The following is a 25,163-nucleotide window of genomic DNA, read 5'->3' on the forward strand; positions in this document are numbered from 1 at the left end:
TGACCACATTACTCCTATTTTAGCTTCACTGGCTCCCAGTATGTTTTAGAATTGACTTTAAAATTTTATTGATCACTTTTAAAGCTCTTCATGGTCTCTCGCCTTGTTATATTTCTGACCTTTTAGTCCCATACACACCAGCACGTACCTTGAGATCCTCGGGCAGAGGTCTGTTGTCTGTTCCAGAGTCTCGACTGAAAACTAAAGGGGACAGAGCGTTTGCTGTCAGGGCCCCGAGGCTCTGGAACAGCCTGCCCGAGGAAACCAGGTCGGCTGAGTCAGTGAACTCTTTTAAGTCCCTTCTTAAAACATACTTTTATAGGAGAGCTTTTCCCGATCTTATTTGACTTTATTTTATCCCTTTTATTTTTTTCTCTATTTTACTTATTTTCTATTTATCTTAAACGTGTATTTTAGTCTTTTCAATGTCTTCTTGCTTTTATCTTGTATTGTTTCTGTATTATTGTTTTTTGGGTATTATTGTCTTTACACTTGTTAAAGCACATTGTAACTTGTTTTTGAAAAGTGCTCTACATATAAAGATTATTATTATTATTATTATAACTTACTACACTAGCTTGCTGTCTCTGTAGATGAACAAAGGTCCTCTTTGGCCCTGAACATGGAAAGGTCCCTGAAAATAACCGTGCTAATTTAAACAATTTTACCATTCAACTTCCAATGTCTTTCACAAGTCCCCTAACTTTGTTTAAGTTGTGAGTAGACCTATTATTTCAGACAAGCTATATTTAATAGGATTTTTTTTTAATAATCTAGCACAACTTCACAGGTGAGGGAATAAAATGCATAGCACTTTAAAATATTTTAATATATATTTATCACTAGTAAAATAAGACCGAACCAAATATGAAAATGTACAATGAAATGACATATAATACAGAGTGTGAAGTCAGAGCTGCTCTCTGACTGTATCCATTCAGGAAGTTGTCTCCGGGAAAAACTTGTCTTCCTGACTGCGCAGAGAGTCGGGTCCTGTTGACGAAGGCTGCTCGGACAAGCGTTAGCTAATAGTGATAAAAGTGGTTTAATACGTTGCAATTTCAGAAAAGGGAATGATGGAGGTCGACTCGGGTAAATTTAACTCAGCGCCATTGTGTCTGCAGCTATCCTGAGTTATGTTAATTAAAACTTACTTCAGCATTAGCTAACCAGCTAGTAATGCTAACCTCAAAAGTAGATCAAATAACTGCTAACAACAGTCTTACAACTTTGCTCTGCTAGTTAATGATATGTTAAGAAGGGGTCGTTGGAGTAGCACAAGTTAGCGTTACTGCCTTTAGGGAGTTGTGTGTCTCTGTCTCTTTACTGAAATGCCGCTGTGGGCAGTTTTACTTACAGGATCTCGTTAGCCATTGTTTTAACGTTATGCTGGGTAACGTTAAATACTACAAGGGAGAAAAACATAGCCTCAGTCGGTGTTTGTTGCATAAGGGACACCTTAACTTATTGACGTTTTAACACGTAAACAGTCGGATGTCATGATGCCTGACAGATCAATTGATCAAAAAGGTTCATTTCCCCATGATTTCGTGAGATACTGGGAACTCTGGAAAGAGCAATGGGAATGACTCGAGGCTCAAAACGTTCCCGTAATTGTAACTTTAGACCCTCTGTCATTTTAAACATTGTATTTTTCCTTTCCTTTTCTTTCTATAATAATTTAATGCTCCAGTTATATATTCTGACTGGCGACCATTTCGCCCAGCATTAATTACCCTATATATACAGGACCACTGAACATATTAAAATATGGAAACATTCTCAGATTGGTAGATAAAAAAAACTAAATAAAAAAACACGTTTCTACCTCCTTAGTCACTAGTACCAATTGTATGCCATAAAGTATTGTTTTAATGCATGGCACTAACTATTGATGTTTACAAATGACAGGGAACTGTTTAAAAATGAATAAATAAAAATGAAAATTTATGAATAGGCATGTCTGTCTTTGACTAAAATGAGTAAAACTGCAATGATTGTCTGACAACAGTTTATTAAACATACTATAAATATTGTCCACATACTTGCAGTGTTTTTTTCTTGTCTTGTTCAGTACTCTGTCACAGAACAATATCAGCACCATACATTTAGTTATTGACTTTAGTCCTGGGGTGAAAGTTTTAAGCATAACGCAACTGTTGGAGATTAAAACGGTAGCCTTGAGTACCACATTATCAGACTTATCATTAACTCTGTAATATGTAATCTTATTTATTCATCTCTTTTCAAGTCTTCTACACTGATCGTAGTGGGAGAGTCACCAGTAACCCACTGTTGGACGAGCTACCCAGCTACCAGTCCCTACTGTACCGCAGGAAGTCGTCGACCGGTGGCACAAAACGAAGAGGCAGCTCCAGACAGCGACTAGGCTCCTCCGGCAGTGGGAAGTGGGGCATAAGCACCTTCAGCAGGCGTGAGGAGAAACAGAAGATTCAGGCGGAGCAGAGACCCATCAGGGAACTAGCAAAGACCATGGCTGAGAAACGCATGGACAAGTAGGTACCCTCACCACCTACTTGAAAAAGTATGTTACACCGATCTGTTTGAAAAGTTTCAGCTTTGAATATATTTTTTCATTGTTGGTTTAAACGTTATCATATAGAGTAAGTTCTCAACAAACAATCATGGTTACCTGTTAGAACACAGCGCTTGGAGGACGCTCAAGAGCTCAGCAGTTGGAGGCAGATGAGACAAAGCACCCAGCGGCATCTGAGGAAGCTGAAGGATGAAGCCCAAGACTGGCTGAGCTCCCTGAAGCTCTGGAGCGGAGACATCCACCAGATAGAGGGTAAGAGATGGACTGATAGAAAACTTCATGAAATTTACTGTTGCTCTAACAGAGAATGTACCAATCGGTGTTTTGTTGTTCCAAAGTTAATTTCTCCCTCTCTTCTCCTTTACATTCATTAGGGATGTTCGGCACAGGGATCCTCTCTTACTTCTCCTTCCTGCGCTTCCTGGTCATGCTCAACTTTATCATCTTTCTGCTCATGTTCAGCTTCGTCATGTTACCCATCATCATTGCCCCCCACGCTTCAGGGAATACTACCTACAACATGAATGATGGTGAGAGGATGCTTGTTTGTCTCAACCCACTAAGCATTAAATACAGGTAAGCTCATACTTACCTGTGTTTTACTACAGGAAGTGTGTGCAGTGTATATCCAAGCAGTACCCGTCGAGGTCTGGTCATCTTTCATGAGCACATTACAGATCTGCTGTCTGGTGGAGTAAGTCCTCACAAGTATCATTTAATTTTCTCTGGAAGAAAGACAATTCTGCACTTCCTCACACACGTTTTGTGCTCAATCTGCAGGGCTTTCTGGAACAGACCTATCTTTTCTATGGCTACTACAAGGTGGACAGAATACACTTTCCAAAGGCCACTTACAATTTGCCGCTGGCCTACCTGCTGGTCACTATAGCCTACCTGTTCCTCAGTCTCATCTGGATCGTTAAAAGGTACTGAAAAGGCAAAAATCATGAGGACTTAATTTGAAAGATCCGTTTCTGGATGTCTTGTTAATTTTGAACAACTTTACTTCAAGGTCCGCCACAGGATTCAAACGTAACCTGGTTCAGGATGAGGACCGCTTCCAGAGCTTTTGCAACAAGATTTTTTCTGGCTGGGACTTCTGCATCACCAACGAGAATGCCGCCAGGCTGAAGAGAAGCAGTTTACTCTATGAGCTCCGGGTTAGTGGATCGTTTCCGTGGAACACAACGTTTTATAGTACAGAATTCAGCAGGAGCAATACGATTACGGCATCAGCGTTAAATGGAAACCTAAGAAGTAGTTTTGGGTGGTTTTTGGTGCATATGCGTAACCTCCGCAGGATGGTATGGAAACAGTAATTAAGCTATATGCAGTATAGCTGATATTTGGGGGGAAATGTTATATAAAGTATAGCTGATACAGTATATACAGTATAGCTGATATTTGGGGAAAAAGTGGGATAGCTGGGGCAACTGGAAGATACTGCCCCATCTCTCATGTCATTGGTGTTATGCTGAAAACTAGCAGCTAAAAATGAACCTGGGAGGCTCAGTTTGTGAAAATATGAAACTAATCTAACACAGCTAAGAAGTAAGATCAATTTCTACCGCTCTTTCTTCAGTGTATTTTATCTTTTTTAGAGCCTCTTAAAAAGCTCTCCTTTTTTTGTTGATTAATGAGTCGCTTATTGCAAATGTTAAAGCTTTGTATCCACTGAATGCTTACCTGCCTCTTATTAAATTTGCATGTTCTTATGTCCCCAGACGGATTTGGAGGAGGAGAGGATCAAACAGAAAATTGCAGATCGCACCCGCAAACAGAGGTGCCGCATCTACCTCATCCGCCTCATTCTCAACATCTTTGTCGTGGGTGTACTGGCTGCTTGCTTCTACAGCATTTATGTAGCCACCATCGTCTCTCAGGAAAGACAGATGGATAAAATAAAGGTAAGGCAAGTTTCTAATGAAATGGAGCCGATGTCCTTTGACTGTTACGACTGGAAACTCCATTCAAAGTAGAGACTGTGTGGTCTCGCCTATGGTTTTCTCATTTCTTCTAGTTCTATAAAGCATTTCTTGAAATTGAGCTCCTTTAAAACTCTTTATAATCGTCTTTGCGTTTTGGGGAAAAGTTTATCAAATTTAGATAAAAGCTTTAAACAGGCATCAGTAGTAGTAGTTGTAGTAGTATGGAAATTTTCTCAGTGACACTGTGCTTGGTTGCAGGAGAATTTCATTTTGTATCTCATCTATGAGTATCTACCTTCAATTGTTATCACCTTGGCCAACTTCATCACCCCCCTCCTCTTCTCCATTATCATCAATTATGAGGACTACTCGCCTGCCTTCGAGATCCGCTTCACTCTCATGAGGTACAATGGATGGCATTCACTTACTCAGCCTTTCTCTCAATGGTGATGTTCACTTGAAAAGTAATTTCATTGACAAATGCCGTTAGGACAAATGGTATATTTGACAGTGAAAGTAACACAAAACAAAAAAGATTGCTTTGAAAGTATTTACCGCTGAATGAAAAGGTTTTTATCGTGAATCACTTCACCCAAAAATCTGTAATGCCAGGAACACTAAATGGCTGGACTGCTGTCTTTGAAATGTGTAATCAATGACTTTCTTTCCTTCTTTCTCTCTCTTTTTCTTTCCTCCTGCATTTTTATTCGCAGGTGTGTCTTCATGCGGTTGACCAGTATTGGGGTTCTGCTGTTTTCTCTCTGGTCTCAGATCACTACATGTACAGATGGAGTGAACTGCATCTGTGGCTATAACCATTTGCTTTACTCTGTAAGTTATTTTCCAACACAATATACAATAATGTCTTTCATTTCACAGCATTAATGCCAACTCTGTTTCACTGTCAATATGCAAACCTGTAGCTCAATGTGTAATGATTTCCTGAAACTATCTAAGGAGTTGCAAAGCTATGAAGATACAATATTTAAAATTATTTTACATCTCTTTAAATTTTACATTACTGCACTGGTATGTGCCCATTATATTGGTCTTGATAAAAGTACTTCTCAGTGGTAAATGAGCACTAAATTTGTCCAGTCCTTTGTGACTTATTTTATGTTTTCATTATACAGCATCTAGATACTCTATGTTAGTACCTTTTAATATGTCTACCACTTTGTTGTTGTCCACAGTGTTGGGAGACACGTGTGGGCCAGGAGATGTACAAACTCACCATCTTCGACTTCATCATCATTGCCGCAGTCACCATCTTTGTGGAGTTTCCCAGAAAGTAAGTCCTCATCTTACCAAAGTAAAAAAGCCCATTGTCATTGTCTCAATAGAATCTTAGAAACTTCTTTGAGTTTTGTGAACAAAATGTGATTATCTTCCAGAGATATAGGCATTTTACCTTTTATAAAAGTATTCCATTACTGTTTGACCATTGACATTTTTTACAGTATTTATTAAAGTCTCGCTCAAGTATTATGTGCATTTTATTCTGTGTCACCACAGTCAGTTTTCGTACCTTTCCTCTGGTAAAACTTTTAGGTGGAAGCTTTCTCAACCTTTGTTCTGTAGTCATTTAAAACATTGCCCTTGTGTTGCCCTGTACTACTCAGGCTGGTAGTGCAGTACTGTAACTGTGGCCTGGCTAAGTGGTGGGGTCAGCAGGAGTTTAGTATTCCTCAGAATGTGTTAGAGATCGTCTACGGTCAGACCATCTGCTGGATCGGCACGTTCTACAGCCCGATGCTGCCTGCAATCTGCACTATTAAATACTTCTTTATCTTCTATATCAAAAAGGTGATTTTTTTGTCTTACATGTTTTTTTTTCTTATTTTATGTACTTATGGGTCAAAGTCAGAAGTAGGGTTTGCTATGTTCTGTTACCTTTCTGCTCCTTGTTTATAGGTCTCATTGATGAACAACTGTCGTCCAGCCACACGTCCGTTCCGAGCTTCCAGCTCCAATTTCTTCTTCCTGGGAGTGTTGCTGATAGGCCTGGCTCTGGCCTGTCTGCCTGTTGCTGTTAGTGTAGCACAGTGAGTAATGCGCTGTTTATGACCGTGTCGTCTTTTAACTCCAGTCTATTACGTTTTGTCATGTATGCTTCTCTGCAGCTTTAATGGAGCCTTAAGTGGAAGTGTCAACATCAGATGTCAATATTTATCTCAAGTATTTATCTCAAGATTGTAACTGTTAAAAGTACACGGAGACAGGATGTTTGTCATTTCTGTCCTCTGCATTTCAGTGTAAAACACTACTTGGCATCTGATTCTGAAATGTAGGTACTTGTATGTTTCTCATGGCATATATATACTAATTCACCCGTCCCTTGTTATGCAGAATAAACTGTTCCCAGGCTTGTGGACCATTTGTTAATTACACCACCTCCTGGGAGGTGCTGCCAACTACAGTGTCCCAGCTACCCAATGGAGTCCAAAAGCTGCTCTTTGCTCTCTCATCAGAGGCCTTTGCTGTCTCCTTCTTTGTCTTTACATGGTAGGTGTTTTAGTCAGGTGTTCCAGCATTGATAATCACTGCAAAACTGATGTTTTAACTGTTGGTAACAAGGGGTATTTTCTCATTTTCTTTCCCCCTGCAGTTTGGCAATGTTTTATGTGATTGCACTAGCTGGAGCTCACAAGAGAGTTATTAACCAGCTAAGGGAGCAGCTAGCCATGGTAGGTTTACTCAAAAATTCCAAACAGGCGCTCACCTACACCTCTGGTCTCTTACAGCAAACAGACTGGCTTGCCCTGTCGGCTTGCCCTGTCATACCTTGACCATGTTTGAGCATCATTTGAGTTATTACCAAAATTGGGATCTCCTATCTTTGTGTCATTTTGTTTCCCAGGAGGGCCGTGACAAGCTTTTCCTGATCCAAAAGCTGTGCCAGGCCCAGAGGCTGTCAGCTGTCAAATCCCCAATGTCCAAATCCCAGCCCCGCAGTAGAAGCAGAAGCAGCCCCAGCTACCACACCAGCTTCTCCAACAATTTCAATGAAGGTGTGTTCCTGGCACACCCACCTCCTGACTCCTCCACACATGTGTGAGACAGGGTATATTACACCTACAAAACTGGACTAATGGACTGGAGTTGAAATGAAAATGGTTCGAATTATTATCTTAAATGTGTTGTGAAAACACTACAACTTGGGAGTTTCCGTGGACCTGCTTACGTATTAATGTTTGTCTTCTCAGTGTTCTTTTGTCGACATTATTATGAAACTATTAAGAATCCACAACGTCTAAGTGTTTTCAAACCAGAACGATCGTTGCTGGTCAGATGTTTTTGTTGTGTGTTTCCCTACTGTATGTACTGTCCTCTTCTCCTTCTGAGAAGGACTTGAATAGCTATAACCACTGGAGTATAAAAAACCTTTCTGAAATATTTGCACTTTACATGTATTAACACTGGTGTTTTCTTTTACAACTTTTGTGTTTACGGAACTGTGTGTTCAATGTACAACTTATGTGTTTTTACATTTACCATTTGTCATTATTAATCACTTTTGAGGTTGCATAATAATGCCAAGAACTAATACATTTCAAAATACTAAACTGAAAAACTTGTTCTTTTTACCATTACTATCTGTGAATGTTTTTTTTGTTGTTGTTGTTTTTGAATTCCCAGTATATACAATCTACATCATAAAAACTTCCCACAAACAAAAGACCCAAAATATTTATGTATTTATTTATATATATATGATTTTCTACAATTGATGAAAAAGAAATAACTGCGATACCTTGCTATATGCTGTAATATATATTGAAAAAATACAAATTGATAGATTTTTACCACTGATGTTTTAGATAAATTCTGTTTCATACCAAATCTTCTGATCCCCAAATGTTTTATTCTTTCTGCAAGCAGGTCTGTAGCGAGGTCACAAAGCCAGGGTGAACAGTACCAGTACCCCACTCCAATGTAAATTACCGTGAAAGTATATAACCATACAGAATCTATAATCTCAACCGGAACTACTTGTGTCTATGTAACTGTAACTTTTGGATGGCGGTTATGTACTGTAATGTTTTAGTCAGAATTTGGGAAGAAATGCTGTTACTTTATTTTGGCACCCTTTATATGACTGCGGTGACTGCTTTACATGGGAAATAAATATTGGAATCATCTCGTTTCACGCAGTTGTCTTTTCTCGTGTTTTCTCTACCCTCACACAACTATCATTAGCGTCAACCCGTACCACCTCCGACCCAGCAGGGGTCGCTGCTCCGGACACTGTGCTCGATCGGTGACAGCAGCTCAGCTGGTACGGAACCGGAGGCAGCGTGCTGGTGCTCTGCTCAACGAGAGACCAGTCAGTCAAAATGTTGAGAATTACGATCCGGGCAGATATGGGAGCCCTTTGGGTGCTATTCTGTGTCACCTATTCTCAGTTCTTGACCGTGTCCTCTGATGACATAGTGGTGGCATGCGGGGGATTTGTGAAATCAGACGTGGAAATAAATTACTCCCTGATCGAGGTGAGAGTGCAAACGTCCCGGCTAGCTAGCTAGCCCCTAGCTAACACAGTTAGCTGGTTTATCGTAGTAAGCTAGGTTAAGGTTAGGCGGAGACCATACACTGTTAAAATGCTGAGACTGGAGGTCTGGTTGACAGTTTGAATTAAATGACCACAACAACTTTTTCTGAAAGTTGGCGCTCTATTGCAAGCAAACATACTTTAGAGAAGTAAATTTAAGTTTGACTATTTTAACTATCTGCTAATTTGCTAATTTGCTAATTTATATGTTTCCTGTAACGTTAACTCAGTCAGGGTTGACAGGAACCACTATTTTTAAGATAATATTACATTAATATATTTGTGTTACACTGCTGCTCTGGCTTTAATGTAAAACCTGTATGTTGGTGAGTAGACGTTAAATGATCCAGTCATAATCCCTCCTCATTCACAGGCTCCACGGGATTAGCCATTTGGTTCATTCAATTAGTGAAGTGAATTTAATTCCAGATAGACTGGTCTGTTTGTTGATGACAGCTTATACACATTACTCAACTACTAGCACTGAACATAGTGTGAGTGTAGTATATCACCAGAGAGTGTACAACTGTCATAACAGTACAGATGGTAATTAAAATATAGCCTTTACTTAATGATCAGTGTCTTCCTTCTGTCATGCACAGATTAAACTCTACACCAAACAAGGTTCCTTGAAATATCAAACGGATTGTGCACCAATCAATGGCTACTTCATGATACCTCTCTATGACAAGGTATGAGAATCACTCCTTTCACTACTTTTAATTCTTTTATTCACTGATTATGATTGTAACCTAAGGACTTTTCTCTTTCACACAGGGAGACTTTGTTTTGAAGATTGAGCCGCCTCTTGGGTGGAGCTTTGGTAAGATTGTACAACAGCTGGCACCTCACAGTTCACCAGATATTATTTATGCTAGCTGTTTTCCAGGACATGTAAAGACAGTCTCAGATGTTGTTTGCATTATCTACGTACTCGCTACTATGTCTTTTGGTTTCATTTTGTTTACCAGAGCCGACCAGTGTTGACCTCCATGTGGATGGAGTGAGTGACATCTGTACAAAAGAAGAAGACATCAACTTTGTTTTCACTGGCTTTTCAGTCTCAGGAACGGTGAGACTTGTTAAGGATCCCCTGCCTCATTAATGAAAACATTTAGGCCCCATCCACACTACTCCGTTTTAGTTTACAAACGGAGAATTAAAACTAATACGATCTCCGTCCACACCAGTGTTTTAGCTGCGTTTTGGAGTTGATCTCCGTCTACATTAAAACGACTGAAAACGTAGTTTAGTATAGTAAAGTATAACAGTGTATTATCAGAGTGAGGTTCAGCTCTTCAAACTTACATCAGTGCTTTTTTGTGTGAGGGTAATTTTTCAGCTCTTTATCTGTGCACCAAAGACCAGAAAACCTATTTTTAATTGCATTATCCATCCCTCTGTAAGCTTTTTCTTTGATAACTATCAGTCTAGGAATGAATTCATGTCATGAAATATCTCTCAGGTGATGTAATGTACATTGAACTGCTTTGTTCAGGTTCTGAGTAAAGGCCATCTCCTGGGTCCGGCGGGAGTAGAAGTCAAACTCAGCCGAGTGGGAACAGAGGAGAAACTCCAGAGTGTCGTCACACAGCCTGGAGGAAAGTAAGTGGCTCTCAGCTTTCTGTTTGTGCAGTGAGCAGATGTCTTAAATTGTATGCCATTTTAGGGGCTTTCCTTTTTTTTGGTCTTCTTAACACAGGTACACCTTTTTAAAAGTACTCCCTGGAAATTATGACATCACAGCTTCCCATCCCTCCTGGACTCTGGAGCAGGTTGGTACCTTCACTTTAGTTTTCGTTGGACGGTCGCCCATGTCTTGTTTTCAAAGGTACATTTGTATTTAGTTCTTCTTCTCTCTGCCTGCAAATTTGATCAATGTGGTGGAGCTGAGGAGTGATAAGATGCGGAGATACCAAGGCTTAAAATGAGAGATTTATGTAAATCTGTCATTTTAAGCCTTGGTATTTTCTTATTGGGAAAAATATGTATTTCTTTTAAATTTCCACCAGGTGAAAGTTCAGAAGAAGTTGAAGTAGCTTTTGGGATCCACACATATTGTGGAAAATATGTATTAATTTTTTATTGTAAGAGAGGATTAAGATCATTAAGATTTTTTTCCCATTGGCCTTGGTATAATGAGAGATTTCCTTTATCATAATAAGAACTGCACGTAAGACATTTCTGCGATTTGCTCTGGCTTCAGCATTTAGCCCTGCAGACTGCTCCTTGATCAAGAGCAAATTACTTTACAAGACGGTGTTGTCATAGTGAAATCTTTCTTTACTGTCTGTAATTCACCTAAAATGTTGCGTCTATTCTTTAACAGAAAGTTAAGTTTGTTAGTTAATCAGAAAATCCCATTTAGATAATTTCGTTTGTTAGAGAGACCTTAGAACAATCTGCATACACTAAATCACATACACAGGGCACTGTTAAAAACTGAAGAACGTGCAGTAGCAGATACCCATTTAGCTCAGAGTAGAAATGGAGTATTCCACAGTGATGGTTGAAAAAGATTAAGGTTTTAGGAAGAGAGTTGAGACAGATCAGCACCTTTTGTAACTAATGATTTCAAGCAGCAGTCAGATAAGACCTGTGTTTGACACCATTTTCTTTCCCGTACCCAGGTGTTAACACACTGCTAGGCATCACAGTGTCATTCATATGGAGAAGAATAGGTCTTTTTAATTCTGGATCGCCTGAGTGTAGAAAACTTCATTTTTCACCTACTTGCTCAGCTGATAAGGTTCCCTGTCAGGTTAGCGGGTTGGTAGCTAATGATCTCCAGCAGTAATCACACTGCTCCTGACAGGGCCATTATTCCGACCCTCACTGTGACTTACGTGGTGACCTTTGCCGTCTCCCTTTCCGTAGAGTACTACCTCAGTGCATGTCTCCAACGCCAATGCCCCAGCCGCCGACCATCTGGTAGTTGGAGGCTACGATGTCTCAGGGGAGGTCCGAAGTGATGGAGAGCCCATGAAAGAGGTCACCTTCCTACTGTACTCAGCCATGGTCAATAGAGAGGTAAACATACATTATTTTACATTTTTAGGAACAGTGAGAAGTCATAGTAGATCACGATTTCACAGGGCTTGCCTGATCTATCCTGCTTTATTGGACGAACATCAGCATATCACACAGCAGCTTTCATTTTAGCAGTATTCCTGCTGAGTTTATGAACGTCATGGAATTATGTTTGAATTATAACCACAAAACTGAGTTCCATCGCTCCATATTTTCGTGTTTTAGGACGTCGGTGGCTGTAATACATCCCCAGTGGAGGGGGCAGATTCTGGGGACGTCTCCCTGGCCTACCTGTGCAGCGCTCTGTCCAGGGAAGATGGGACCTTTGTCTTCCCTTCACTGGCCAGTGGCGAGTACACCGTGGTAAGCTTTCTGTAGAAACCAAAAGGGCGCCCTCTTTTGTTTTCTACCCATTCCTCCCTAGCCTCACTTAAAGTTGTAGTCCTTAAAATTTCACTCCTAGTAGATTTGGCAACACCTGTGCTTACCGTGGTTCCAGTAAGTGCGGTTTAATACTACAGCAAACACTCCTTGAACAGCTGCTTTGTCAGAAATGCAACAGAGGAGAAACTGATGTGTTTGTTGACAGATGTGCCAAACTTTTGTTTTAATAAAGAAGTCGCTCAATAATCAGCCCTTTTTTCCATTAAGCCACGAGCAGCTGTGATCTGATTTCATGCTGCACACAGCGTGAGTCATTGTCCCTTGCAGGAACAGTAAAGTTGGATGTCTTGCTGAGAAGTTGGAGGTGTGAAGTCTGTCACCTGCTCACTGTGGCTGCTCTTTCATGTTTCATTAATCTCATTCTGAAGTATTTAAAAAATGATCCGCTGTCAAAAAGATTCTAAACTACAGTGTATTTTCTGGAGACACATTTTTGATGAACGATTGCGGTTAGCGCTGACCTTGGTGATAAATACAGAGCTTTTCCTGTGGCTTCTTCACATTGAAAGCCACCCGTATTTTTGCCAGGTGACTGCTTTAATTATGACTCCAGTGCGGGAACGGCAGACTTGGCAACTACTACTAAAGAGAGAGATTTTTATTGAATGTAAATACACTGAATGGGTAGTGCAGAAAAATGCCAACCATAAATAGCATCAAAAGTGCATTTTGATTTCATGACATTGTAGCTTTAACCTGCACACTGCATTGAACATGACCCTGCCGCTGTCACATTATTTCTGCGTCTAATTCTGCTTTTGTGAAATCCTTCACTTCAGGTGCCTTTCTACAGGGGAGAAAGGATCACGTTTGATGTCGCTCCTTCTAGGATGAATTTCAAGGTGGAACATAACAGCTTAAAACTAGAGGTAAGGGGTCAAATTATATCTTAATTTTTCAATATTTGTTGTAATGTTTGTCATTACCTTGTAAATATGAATGCATGTTATGCATTGTACCGCGTTTCGACATTTAATGCTGTCTCTGTTGCTTTGCATGTAGCCCATCTTCCGTGTCATGGGCTTCTCTGTGACAGGCCGAGTTCTCAACAGTGTCGGTGGGGAGGGCGTCCCTGACGCCACAGTGTCTCTTAACAACCAGATCAAAGGTAACCATACTAAAAGAGCCCACACTTTAGTTGTAGTGTCTTGAAATCAGCAAGAAAAGAAAACATCCAATTGTAGAAATGCTCTCTCTATACATTTTCACACTGTAGCTTACTTTGCTATTCTGTTCTCGCAGTCGTCAGCAAGGAGGATGGATCTTTCCGGCTGGAGAACATGACAGCTGGTACCTACACCATCCGCGTCAACAAGGAGCTCATGCTTTTTGAGCCAATCACAGTGAAGATCGCCCCCAACACACCTCAACTTCCTGACATCATCACAGCAGGGTAAGTCTGGCCTGTCTGCTCACTGCTTGAGCTGTAAGCAGTTTCATGAAGATACCAAATGCCTACATTAGAAACATTTTGAAATGAATTACATTAATCCAGCTTCAGTGCTCTCAGCTTCATATTACCGCATTGCTAACTAGCTTCCACTTGACCTGAAGTTCTGATGTTGGCCCCACACAGGTTCAGTGTGTGTGGCCAGATCTCCATTAGCCTCTTGCCTGAGGGCATGAAGCAGCAGGGCCGCTACAAGGTCACTCTGACACACCAGCACCAAGACAAGACCTCCAGCAGGACCATCGACTCCGATCCTCAGGGGGCCTTCTGCTTTCAGGCCAAACCTGGAGACTACAGTGTCCATGTAAGACTAGCAGCGTCTACTTTAATACGAAGACTTCATCTGCATGACTTCATCTGCATGGGGGCTTAAATCATTTAAAAATGCACAGCTGACAAGATATCTAATCCACAGACGGTAAACGGTGATTGGGATTTTTTTTAAACCCCAGGTAGATAATCTTCTCAAAAAGCTGGGACTGAAGTTAGGATTTTATTACAGAAACGTGTCCTGTTCCTCCTCTGAAGACAGAAACAGACTCGTCTCTGCTACGTTTTTACTGGTTCTTGATTACGGTGATTTGAATGCATTTACACACATTACACACCGCATATCTCTGAGATCAGCACTAAGATTTGTTACAAACTGTAAAGCCATCACTCATCACTGTACACACCAGAGTTAGCTGGCCATTCCTGACCTCTCACAGACTCAAACATTGGTACTTGTTCATTTATAAAGCCATTCTGGGTAAACTCCCATTATATATTTTGTCCTTGATTGTGCAGAAATCTGTTTGTAGCTGATTGTTTGATATCACAATATCTGTTCTTCTTATCTTTTCCTGGTGTTTGGACAGAACTGGGAAAGAAAGCTTTTCTGTGCTCTGCTCCCCTCACTTGGAACGCCCTTCAAAAAGACTTAAAGCTAAGATAATTGGTCTCTATGTTGTATTTTAAAGCACTTAAAAGTACAATAGTTAATGACTCGGTTGGTACTTGTCACTGTGCATAGTCATTTTAAAGTTAGTTTAATTATTCTATGGGTAAATGTACATCTAATATGTTTCTTGTGGTGGTGTTCTCATCTGTAACCTTTTTTACGCAGCATTCTTGGCCAGGTCGCCCTTGTAAAAGAGATCACTGACCTCAACGTTTACTGAGATACTGGGAGATTTGCTGAATTACAGTTGGACGTCAAACGTTCAAATTTAGTCATATAATATCTCAAAACCAAAACTGCATTACCCCACAGTTTCAGTCTAATTAATGGCCAAGAAGCGTACCTCCTACTCTTGTTTCTCAGATTTCTAATATTTGTCTGTTTAAATCATGAATATAAAATAGTTGTCTTATCAAAATCTAGGGAAAGCCCAACTGTACTATTAGGTTTCGAGAAGTAATGCCAGACATATATTTGATTCCGGTGGTTTAGAATAGTGTGATTGAAAACCTTTTACAAGATAACTTGATGTATTTGCACATGTTCAGGTTTCTCTCCCAGAGGCGGAGGTGAAAGCAGGCCTGGCTCTGCAGCCTAACGCACTGGAGGTCTCCCTTGTGGACCGGCCCCTCACAGATCTGCTTTTCACCCAATTCATGGCTTCCGTTTCTGGAAAGGTTTACTGTTTAGGTAAGGGATTGGTACTTGGAACTACACTAATATGTATCTAGAATACAGTCTTTGTCTGAAATGCAGCTTCAATCCACAAAAATATTACATCTTTGTGTGCTTGTCTGTTCATATTTTCACATAAACTAACCTGTCCTCTGGTTGACCTCTAGCGTCCTGCGATGACCTGTCAGTAACCCTGCAACCAGTGAGTCGGCAGGGAGAGAGGAGGGCGGTGGCTCTGACTGGCAGCAGTGACATCCTCAGCTTCTCCTTTGACAATGTTTTACCTGGGAAATACAAAGGTCAGGACTCACTGCCATTGACACTTTACATTCTCCATAATAGTAATAATTAATTCAGGGTTGATTTATAGTTGTGTAAATCAGAATAGAGGGGTACAAGCGCAAAGTCAGCATTCAAGTTTTGACGGGAAGTCCTCAAGCCAACCGACTGTACGTTTCTATTCAGAAGTCACACAAATTATTCTTAACGATTGTAGGAACATCAATTAGTAATTACCAGCTTTCGATCATAGTTGGTATTTAGTCACAGCTTTCAGGAGCAGGCATTATTCAGCCAGTGCTTCTGTACCTTCTGGCGCTGCATCCATCTCACTCACTGTTCAACGCACACAATCTGTTTTGTGTGCCTGCAAGCTATCTGCCCACACAGCGTCTTCGAAGCATGTTTACTCAGTTTGTAGCGTTGCCAGGCCCCAGTAGTGCAAGAAGTTTACTTTCTTAAATACTTGTTTAAAGATGAGATAATTAGAAGACAGTCCGTGGGAAAGCGTCAACTTTCCTTTTATATGGCCGATGTGACAGATTTAACCCTCTTGCACAGACATTCACATTTCAGCCTTTCTGTCACTTTTAATCTCTTTGTAAATTATTTATTGGTCTGTCCTGTCTCCACACCCGTCAGTGAGTATTTCTCATGAGGAGTGGTGCTGGAAGCTCAAGTCCGTGGAAGTGGACGTTCTGGACTCTGACGTCTTGGGGGTGGAGTTCAGACAGATTGGCTACATCCTGCGCTGCTCCCTCTCACACGCCATCACTTTGGTCAGTAATCAATCAGTAACTCTCGCCGATGGCCGCACGTCCACAGTTGTTATTCTCATTCTAACTGAATGTGTTTTTCTGTGGCAGGAGTTCTTCCAAGATGGCAGCAAACCTGAGAACGTCGGTGTGTACAACCTCTCTAAGGGAGTCAACCGCTTCTGCCTCTCCAAGCCCGGTGAAGTTCATTCTGCTGACCTCTCATTAGCTAAACATAGTAGGAATTAGCATATCTTGGAAAATATCAGTGTACCAACTGTTCCCTTGTGCATAGTTAGAGTGCGGTGTTTCGAGCCGAAAGGTCTGTGTCAAACTTACCTAAATATAAAACTGGAGCAAAGCAATTAATCAACTGAAAATGTCTTATCCAGGTGTTTACAAAGTCACCCCTCGCTCCTGCCACCAGTTTGAGCAGGACTTCTACACCTACGATACGTAAGTAATGACATGCTGAGTGCATTTATTTCCAGATTAAAAGAGTGTTCTCTCCATCTACAGTTCTTACAGTTTTGCCAAGTGACTGTTTTTATCCTGTGTCCCAATAGCTCCGCCCCCAGCATCCTGACCCTCACTGCAGTGCGGCATCACATGACCGGGCTCATCACCACCGACAAGATCCTAGACGTCACAGTTACCATAAAGTAATGAAGACAACATTAACATTAGATGCTAAGCATCCTGAAAATGTCCAGTTCAAATGTTTATTTCTCCCTTCCCCTCGGTCAGATCGTCTATTGAGAGTGAGCCGGCGCTGGTGCTGGGTCCCCTGCGGAGTCTGGAGGAGCAGAGGCAGGAGCAGCAGCTGCAAGAGATTCAGCTGCGCCGTCAGGAGCGAGAGCGACGTGCCGCCGAAGAGGACGGAGGTCCCAGGGATGATAGCCCTCCTATCCAAGAGAAGGCTGCTGAACTGACAGGCCCCTTCCACTATGAGTTCTCCTATTGGGCCAGGTCGGTGGGGCCGCATGTTTGCTGCATTTTTCAGTTTATACTCTTTGCTCTTTACAGTGTAACAAAGTAAGGATTAAGGTCATGTGAGGACAGTGAGCCTTTTGCACACACTACTGCTCACTGTCTTATAGTGTTGTATAGTGGAATGAGCTGTTGTTTGTGGAAGCAGTTTTCCCCACAAAATTTCTGTTTTAAAGTTGTTGTTTTCCCCATTTCCTTTCATTATGCCCACAATGTTCCTAAACACAGGAATCACCCAGACAATTGAACGATCCTACAGGTTTATGTTATTGGCCATCCTTTTTTAATCGTTTCAGTTTTGTTTCTGGGTTCCCTCTGTTTGGCGTAGTTGATAGCTCTAAATATAACGGCACTGTTTCCTTTTTATACAATTTCCTTCATGACATTTTGTAAAAGTCTGAAGCAGCGGTGGTAATAATTTTGGTGCCTGCTGCCGCTGCATCAGATTTTTATGAAATGTCAAGTCGCAATTACAATACTGTACGGAGCTGTCCGCTCCACTGAACTCAAACAAACGGTTGTCCGCTCTCTCTCTCCACTTTGAGGATGAGCAACTGAAACGATGACAGGACATCAATCACTTGCAAAGTCATGGCCAGTGCAAATACAGCATTTTCTCCTCAGGCAGAGCATAGTCTGACTGGCCATCGGGACCGGGAGGAATCTCGGTGGGCTGTCATGATAACCGCAAAATTGAGATACTGCGCTATTGGTCAGGCCTACCGCGGAGGACAGCAAGCACCGCAACAACCGTAATGTTCATACTGTACACTTCAGTGAGTGTTAAATTAATAAAGAAACTGTGAACGGTATGCCTCATTTGAAGCACATTAACTAATGAGCGCAGTGTCTTGGATGCCTGCAGCTGTTTTTCATGTTGCTTTCTGTGGAAATTTAGTTATAACGTTACTAACAGTGGTTAGTTATCATCTGCCCATTCTTCTGTGTGTGTGTGTGTGTGTGTGTGTGTGTGCGCGCACTACTGCAGTATGTAAATTGACTTGATAGACATGCCTTGAAGGTAACGATGTAGCTAGCGTTACCTGTGAAAAAGACACAATCCAACTACAAAAATGACTTTGCTTGGCACTGTTGTTGACTAGCACGCAGCAGCTAGCTTGCTCTGACCATAAAGCTGCTGTTAGCGGCTCTCTGTGCAGTGAGGTCACAGACACTCTTACTATGCTGTATGGCAACAGATTACTTAATTGATGAAAAATGTGAAAATACCGCATTCCCAACATATTACTGCGGGGGAAATTACTTCACCGTGACAGCCCTATCATGCACCAGCTCACATCCTCCTCCTCTAGATCCTCAATACCAGTTCAACTGCTATTCAAGGTTTTGCAGCTGAAGCCGTAAGACTGTAGACAATAGGGATAAGATAAGAAAGGTCTGGCTGGCCGGCTATTTAGCAACATGTTCAACTTTTCATTAAGTCGACATTGTCACTTTTCGTAAACCGACCAACCACAGCCTGGATGAGACAGGGCATTAAAAATAAAGGTTAACGCTCTCTTAGAACTCGTCATCCTAAAAAGCATAATCTTTAACTTCCACAGGGCTTTAGCTGCACACGTAACAGAATATTAAGCTCAGATGTTTCTTAATGAATGAATATATACTTTATGACTGTACAGGGCTGGAGAGAAGATCACAGTGACGCCTTCATCCAAGGAACTGCTATTTTACCCTCCTGAGGTTGAGGCCACCATCACTGGAGGTAAGTTCCTTCATGCACACTATTCTAACAAACCACTGTGTCAGTTTTTGTCCCTGTTATAGCTGCGTCATGCATCTTTCATTCTTCAGCCTGAGAGCTTATATTATTTTAGCCCCAACTTCCAGCTGTAACTCATTGGTTGCAGATAGAAAGAGGAGAAAAACAACATCCTCTAAATCCAGTAGTATGCAACACCACTAAGCTGCATAATAAGTAATTCCACTCTCTCTACAGAGTCGTGTCCAGGTCGGCTGGTGGACATCACGGGCCGTGCGGGTCTCTTCCTGGAGGGCAAGGTGTCACCAGAGCTTCAGGGGGTGGAAATCTCCATCACTGAAAGAGGAGCTGCTGCACCGCTCATTACTGTGGCCACTAATGAGATGGGAGCATACAGGTATGAGAACACAGCCCTTTACGAGAGAGAGTGCATTAGAGGGAGGATGTTACACAGCCTTCGACACAAAGAGCTGAAAACAGCCTTCCTACAAGTCTTAATTGTATTTTTCTGTCACACTAAAATAAACAGTCAAGATCTTAAGGTTCTGCTATACGTTATGTGCTTGAGCCCTTAAGTCATAAATATACCAATAGGACAGTCCATAAATGCATTTAAACCCCAAAAGAAGTGTAGAAACAGCAGTCATGTGTCAGGGTTAGTTAAAACTCTGGCTCATAACAGTTTCTTTTCAAGCTCAGAGAGTTAAAAATCATCCATGGTACTGCTGGTCAGCCAAACAGACAATTAAATCACAATCTGTGCCTGAGAGACCAACCAGTTTGTGCAGTCTGTTTAAAAGGACCTCGGGGTAAATGCTGTCAAAAGCTGCACATAATAGTGCCAGGGCTGACAGCTTTGAGTTCATATAGCACTGCATCTGTGCTTTCTGTGGCATAAAAAACCAAACTGAAATGTTTGACTTTCCCTGTTTGTTAAAGCTTGCTCGGTTGTTCTTCTCCAGTGGTCATACAGATGTTTTACATGCAGATCAGCAGCTTGTAGAGAGTAGTTTTTAGTTTCATGGATGTTACAATCTCAAAAAATAAATCAATAAATCCACATAGATATCATAGGAGAGAACTCCAGAAGTTGTCGGAGAATCATGACTGACTGACTTTTTCTTTAGTAACCAAGTAATCCAGTGATTGTTGTATGTACAAACAAGTGGGTATCACAAACAGGAACTGCTACTAGCTAATTTGGGATACTTTTAAGGTGCCAATTTGACAAAATGTAATTAAACACAAGCTTAAAAATACCCACAGCATAACTTACTGAATCAGTGGGAATATTATACTTCCTGTTATAATGCAGAGCATTAGTTGTTCTGAAATGTAGAGCATGATTATCCACTAAATAGAAGTAAGACAAAGAATAATAATGGAAGTGACATAATCCATTAATATTGTTTTTTCATGTTGCACTAGAAAGATTACTGTTGCCCGTATTACAGTTTGTGTAGGTGCAATTTTAGATGTCAAAATGGATATGCAGTTGAGTTTGCCTTCTCTTTCTGCCCTCTGGAAGATTCTCTGATGGTGTTGGGTTTCATGAGTTTTTGTCAGCAGTTGCCTTGAGCTGATAATGTAAAAAAAAAAACACCTTGTAGGCAGGAACGTGGTTTGTTTTGGGTTGACTTTAAAATGTCAGTGTCAAAAGCAAATGTGTCAGTTTGCAATATAATAAAGTTAATGTGTACAGATAAAACTGTATGATAATTTCATATCATGATTATAGTGACCAAAATGATCAGTTATCAGTATTATCGCAGTATTGTAAAAATGTGCTGACAATTATTAGAATGTACCGATACACACACTGAAACCATTTCAACAAGTTTTAGATAGAAAACCACAAATAAAATTAACTTTAACTTTAACTTAACAGCCAATACTTTAGGTAAACATATGAAACCCCTTAAGAACACAGTTATAGTAATTGCAATGAGCATCTTCTGAATTGGCAATTGGGATAATCAGCGATTGGTTTTTTATGCGTCGATAATAAGGCGATTTTAACTCACTATCAGAACTACGATGACATAAAACAGTCTCTAGAATCTGCACCACACTGCAGTGTTTCCCATTCATTGATTTATTTGTGGCGACACAACATAATATCAACGCTGACCGCCACATACTATATACTATTTAATATGAATTCAAGATTCGCTCAGCACCTTCTCTCTCTCTCAGGAGCCTAGCTACCAGTAATAAGGACTTAATTGGTGGTTTCTCTTAAAGCTAATAAGCCTATTTGTTCCATGCTGGCATTTCACTGGCAAGCTGCAACCTAACTCCGCCCCCTGGCGATCAGATCGCCAATTGATGATCTCAAGTAGTCACAATCAGACGATATGAAAATAGAAAAGGTCGCCCAAACCTAAGCACAAAAACCGACTTAATTACGGAGAAGTCTTGTGCAGGAGACAACTAATTCAACGACTTTTTAATAAACAAAATATGTTGGTTGGGTGACTAAACTGCATAAAGTGATGTCATGTGCAATGAGCTAACAGAGTCTGCAGACACAGGACGCACAGGCCGACATCAGCAGAACAATATGTAACATTAGTGTTTTTACAAGAGTAACATTAGCTGAGAGCTTCAGTTTACAAGCTATTAGCAAGTTAGACAGACAAACCAAAGCTCAAAGTTAACTTGCTTTTTCTCTGTAAGGCAATTTTTCTTTAATCAAGTTTCACTAAGAACTCTAATAAAAACCAAAATACGACCAGACTTCAGACAGGCTGAAAAATCTCCGCAGCACTGTCTTCTGTCATGATGTCAGCGACCCAAACAAACCCACATTGCACACTGCGCATGTAAACCCGCTTGTGACAGACTGTTGCCAACTTTGTTTGATGCTGGGCATCACGTTTTTCAAAGCGCAGTAATCAAACACTGTTATCATGAAAATAAAAAATTGTATGGTACAATTAACCGTCGGGAATTTTACTATGGTTTATCATTAAACTGGTAACCGTTTCATCCCTATTAATGTGAGCAATGTCCTTTTTTGAGTAATATTTTCTCTATTGGAGGTTTAAACATTACGTTATTCTTAATCTAAGTTGGATAAGATTCTTTACTATTTTTTGTCATTATCAGTATGCATTCATCATTTTGTCTGGTCTGTGGGCTTGTGTTGAAATCACATGCCTCATCGTATAAAATATGCATCCTGGAGACGCACACTCCTAACCACTATTTGGCTCCCCTCTTTCCTTCAGTGTGGGTCCGCTCCACAGCAACCGGCAGTACGACATCAGTGCCAATAAAGAAGGTTTCGTCCTGAGTCCTGTGGAGGGAACCCAGGGAGATTTCAAGGCGTTCGCTCTGGCTGGTGTCACCTTCAAGGTACATGTGACCATCCTCACTTACATACATATTACATCCCGTTAATCACCAGCCCCTTGTACATCTGCTGCTGCTGTTTTGTTATTATTATTATTATATATTACTATTTAGCTGACACTTTCATCCAGATTAATTTACAATTATATGTTCAATATGAAGTGACATGATGAAAAGCCGTTATTTCCTACTCTCTGTTTTCCCAAAATATGATTAAAAGAAAAGATCACAGATGATGGTTAAATCACTCCTCTGCTTTGTTGTGTGCTGCCAGTGCTTCGCCTTTGTGTACTGCCTTTGTTAAAAGGGTCTGCAATTATCTACAGCGATCATGAGATCCTGGCACAAATGATCAGTGTTAATTTCCCTTTCAAGCTGTGTGATAAATTGCTTTTAAAAATCTTTTGTACAACATCAAAACCGAGTTTTGTGTCCTTTATCCATCTTTTGTAAACTCTCTCTGAAATAGAACATTAGAGACACTAAACTCACCTGTCAGCATGTTTACCCCCACAGTTTCACGATTTGAGCCACCACTGAGATTTCAAGTTTTCTCCGTGCTAGTTTGGTATCAAGCTCGTTTTTATTGTTCTTTTGTTTTTACCGTGCTGTGTCTACTGTTGTGATGCTTCTTTAAACCTTTTATCCTTCTGTAAGTGATGCCTTGAACTACGTTGTTTTTATTAACTAACCCTGCTATGTCTACTGCTGTAATGTTTCTTTTAACTTTTGAGAGGTGCAATAAAAATACAATTTTATTTATTACAGTGGACACTTAGTCCACATGATGTTTCATTTTGAAAACACTGAAGAAGTTTAATCTGTTACCTCCCTCCCCCCAGTATATCAAATATGTCCATTTTCTATTATTCAAATTATCGCTAATAATAAAATATAAAGTGCTGAAATGAATCTGTCAGTTAAGTGACATGATATGAGATCTATAACCTGTACTCTCCTCTCTTTCCCTCTGTGCTGTAGATCAAATCAGAGGATGGTAATCCCCTGTCAGGTGTCCTCCTGTCTCTGAGTGGAGGACAGTTTCGCTCCAACCTGTTGACCCAGGACACTGGCCTGCTCACCTTCAATAACCTGGTAGGGCTCCAGCAATTTGTTCCATTTTAATTTGCACATTCAAATCTGAAAGAAACATCTACTAATTAGCTTAAAATGACTAGTTTGCATCCCTAATTTACTTCATTAACCTCAGTTCCATGGTCCCTCATTTCTTTAACAACCAGTTGTGAAACTCCTCTAAAAACTGAAATATAATTATCAGTATGTGTACAGGACAGAGCTGCACACCAGTTTAGTCTAAGCTTGTACCTGATGTTCTCAACCCTTGAGAAGTAGGTAAGTTAGTACTAATGACACACAGCTAATTAATTTTACTTTGTTAGTAATTTAGCTAACGTTCACAAACAGTGAAGGCTGTTAGCGCTAGCTGTTCCAGCAGTTGGGGAAACAACAGACTTTTATTAACTGATACAGTGACCTCCACTATACGTTTCCTGCCAGACTGAAACTTACTGCTAATAATTTTCGCCGCTAACTGTTCTGCCGCTCGCTCTCTCTCATTCGCTCTGCCTCACACACAGGATACACAGAGAGCTGCCAAGCGTTGAGTGTCACCATGCTTGCACAATGTGCGAAAAATCATATCTTGCGCATTGATATTAATGATTGTGTGACATTTAAGTAGGGTGGTTATTCATTCTGCAGCGGTGGTGTGCCGAATGCTTCAGAATTCAGAATCTTCCACGTCCACTTCGAGATGCATCTAAGAATGAATTTTATTTCTCCCACCCTTATTGGCCAAGCAGTAAAGCTGATTGTAGGGATGCTTTAAATGTGTTGTGGTCTAGCCGATCACTAAGTGTGTATATATGTTTCTGCTTTCCACTTGATGTAATCACTGCTCTTCTCTCCTCAGAGTCCTGGTCAGTACTACTTCAAGCCCATGATGAAGGAGTTCCGCTTTGAGCCGGCGTCTCAGATGATCACAGTGGAGGAGGGTCAAAACCTCAGCATTGATATAACTGGCATTAAGACTGCTTACAGGTATACGAATGTACTTTGTGCAGTAATGCCCTGGGTGGCTTAGCACACGAGAATAGAAATTTGTGATTCAAGATCGACAGCATGCCTCTCAAATGTATAATTACCTTTTGATGCTGTTTGTTGTTAGAAGACAATGGGGCTCTAGCTCCAAAAATGTCCATAGCACATGAGTCTGATCAGTGTCATGGCCTTGAACTGTTGTCCTCAGCTGCTATGGAGCGGTGCGGTCTCTGAGTGGGGATGCAGAGAGGGACGTGGCCGTGGAGGCAGTGGGACAGGGTGAGTGTAGCCTCTACAGCGAGGACACCGTCACAGATGAGGACGGCCGCTTCAGACTCAGGGGTCTGCTGGTGAGTACGCTAGGCACATGTTAAAATCAGACTAAAATTAACTGTCTTTGATCACAAGGGAAAAGTAGT

At 40.9% G+C, this 25,163-nt stretch overlaps 1 protein-coding gene across 1 annotated transcript in view; it reads left to right on the plus strand.

Annotated features, from left to right (window-relative positions):
- Window positions 1–957: 957 nt before the first annotated feature.
- The window catches only part of nomo (nodal modulator), a 30,281-nt gene continuing 6,075 nt past the window's right edge, over window positions 958–25,163 (plus strand). The window contains exons 1-41 of the mRNA XM_046046771.1: window positions 958–1,092; window positions 2,252–2,516; window positions 2,661–2,809; window positions 2,932–3,087; window positions 3,166–3,251; window positions 3,338–3,483; window positions 3,570–3,717; window positions 4,282–4,464; window positions 4,744–4,889; window positions 5,199–5,316; window positions 5,679–5,776; window positions 6,108–6,291; window positions 6,400–6,530; window positions 6,835–6,990; window positions 7,094–7,172; window positions 7,346–7,537; window positions 8,754–8,978; window positions 9,640–9,729; window positions 9,815–9,860; window positions 10,009–10,109; window positions 10,536–10,642; window positions 10,740–10,812; window positions 11,915–12,067; window positions 12,293–12,430; window positions 13,291–13,380; window positions 13,514–13,619; window positions 13,754–13,904; window positions 14,088–14,265; window positions 15,453–15,594; window positions 15,747–15,878; window positions 16,501–16,637; window positions 16,725–16,812; window positions 17,006–17,069; window positions 17,180–17,275; window positions 17,361–17,582; window positions 19,247–19,329; window positions 19,564–19,723; window positions 22,560–22,686; window positions 23,665–23,778; window positions 24,617–24,744; window positions 24,953–25,094. Coding sequence (XP_045902727.1) covers window positions 1,074–1,092; window positions 2,252–2,516; window positions 2,661–2,809; window positions 2,932–3,087; window positions 3,166–3,251; window positions 3,338–3,483; window positions 3,570–3,717; window positions 4,282–4,464; window positions 4,744–4,889; window positions 5,199–5,316; window positions 5,679–5,776; window positions 6,108–6,291; window positions 6,400–6,530; window positions 6,835–6,990; window positions 7,094–7,172; window positions 7,346–7,537; window positions 8,754–8,978; window positions 9,640–9,729; window positions 9,815–9,860; window positions 10,009–10,109; window positions 10,536–10,642; window positions 10,740–10,812; window positions 11,915–12,067; window positions 12,293–12,430; window positions 13,291–13,380; window positions 13,514–13,619; window positions 13,754–13,904; window positions 14,088–14,265; window positions 15,453–15,594; window positions 15,747–15,878; window positions 16,501–16,637; window positions 16,725–16,812; window positions 17,006–17,069; window positions 17,180–17,275; window positions 17,361–17,582; window positions 19,247–19,329; window positions 19,564–19,723; window positions 22,560–22,686; window positions 23,665–23,778; window positions 24,617–24,744; window positions 24,953–25,094 — 5,349 coding nt within the window. The 5' untranslated portion in view covers window positions 958–1,073. The remainder of the gene's footprint in view (window positions 1,093–2,251; window positions 2,517–2,660; window positions 2,810–2,931; window positions 3,088–3,165; window positions 3,252–3,337; window positions 3,484–3,569; window positions 3,718–4,281; window positions 4,465–4,743; window positions 4,890–5,198; window positions 5,317–5,678; window positions 5,777–6,107; window positions 6,292–6,399; window positions 6,531–6,834; window positions 6,991–7,093; window positions 7,173–7,345; window positions 7,538–8,753; window positions 8,979–9,639; window positions 9,730–9,814; window positions 9,861–10,008; window positions 10,110–10,535; window positions 10,643–10,739; window positions 10,813–11,914; window positions 12,068–12,292; window positions 12,431–13,290; window positions 13,381–13,513; window positions 13,620–13,753; window positions 13,905–14,087; window positions 14,266–15,452; window positions 15,595–15,746; window positions 15,879–16,500; window positions 16,638–16,724; window positions 16,813–17,005; window positions 17,070–17,179; window positions 17,276–17,360; window positions 17,583–19,246; window positions 19,330–19,563; window positions 19,724–22,559; window positions 22,687–23,664; window positions 23,779–24,616; window positions 24,745–24,952; window positions 25,095–25,163) is intronic.

The sequence above is a fragment of the Micropterus dolomieu genome, linkage group LG04 (assembly GCF_021292245.1).
Source record: "Micropterus dolomieu isolate WLL.071019.BEF.003 ecotype Adirondacks linkage group LG04, ASM2129224v1, whole genome shotgun sequence".
NCBI lineage: Eukaryota > Metazoa > Chordata > Actinopteri > Centrarchiformes > Centrarchidae > Micropterus > Micropterus dolomieu.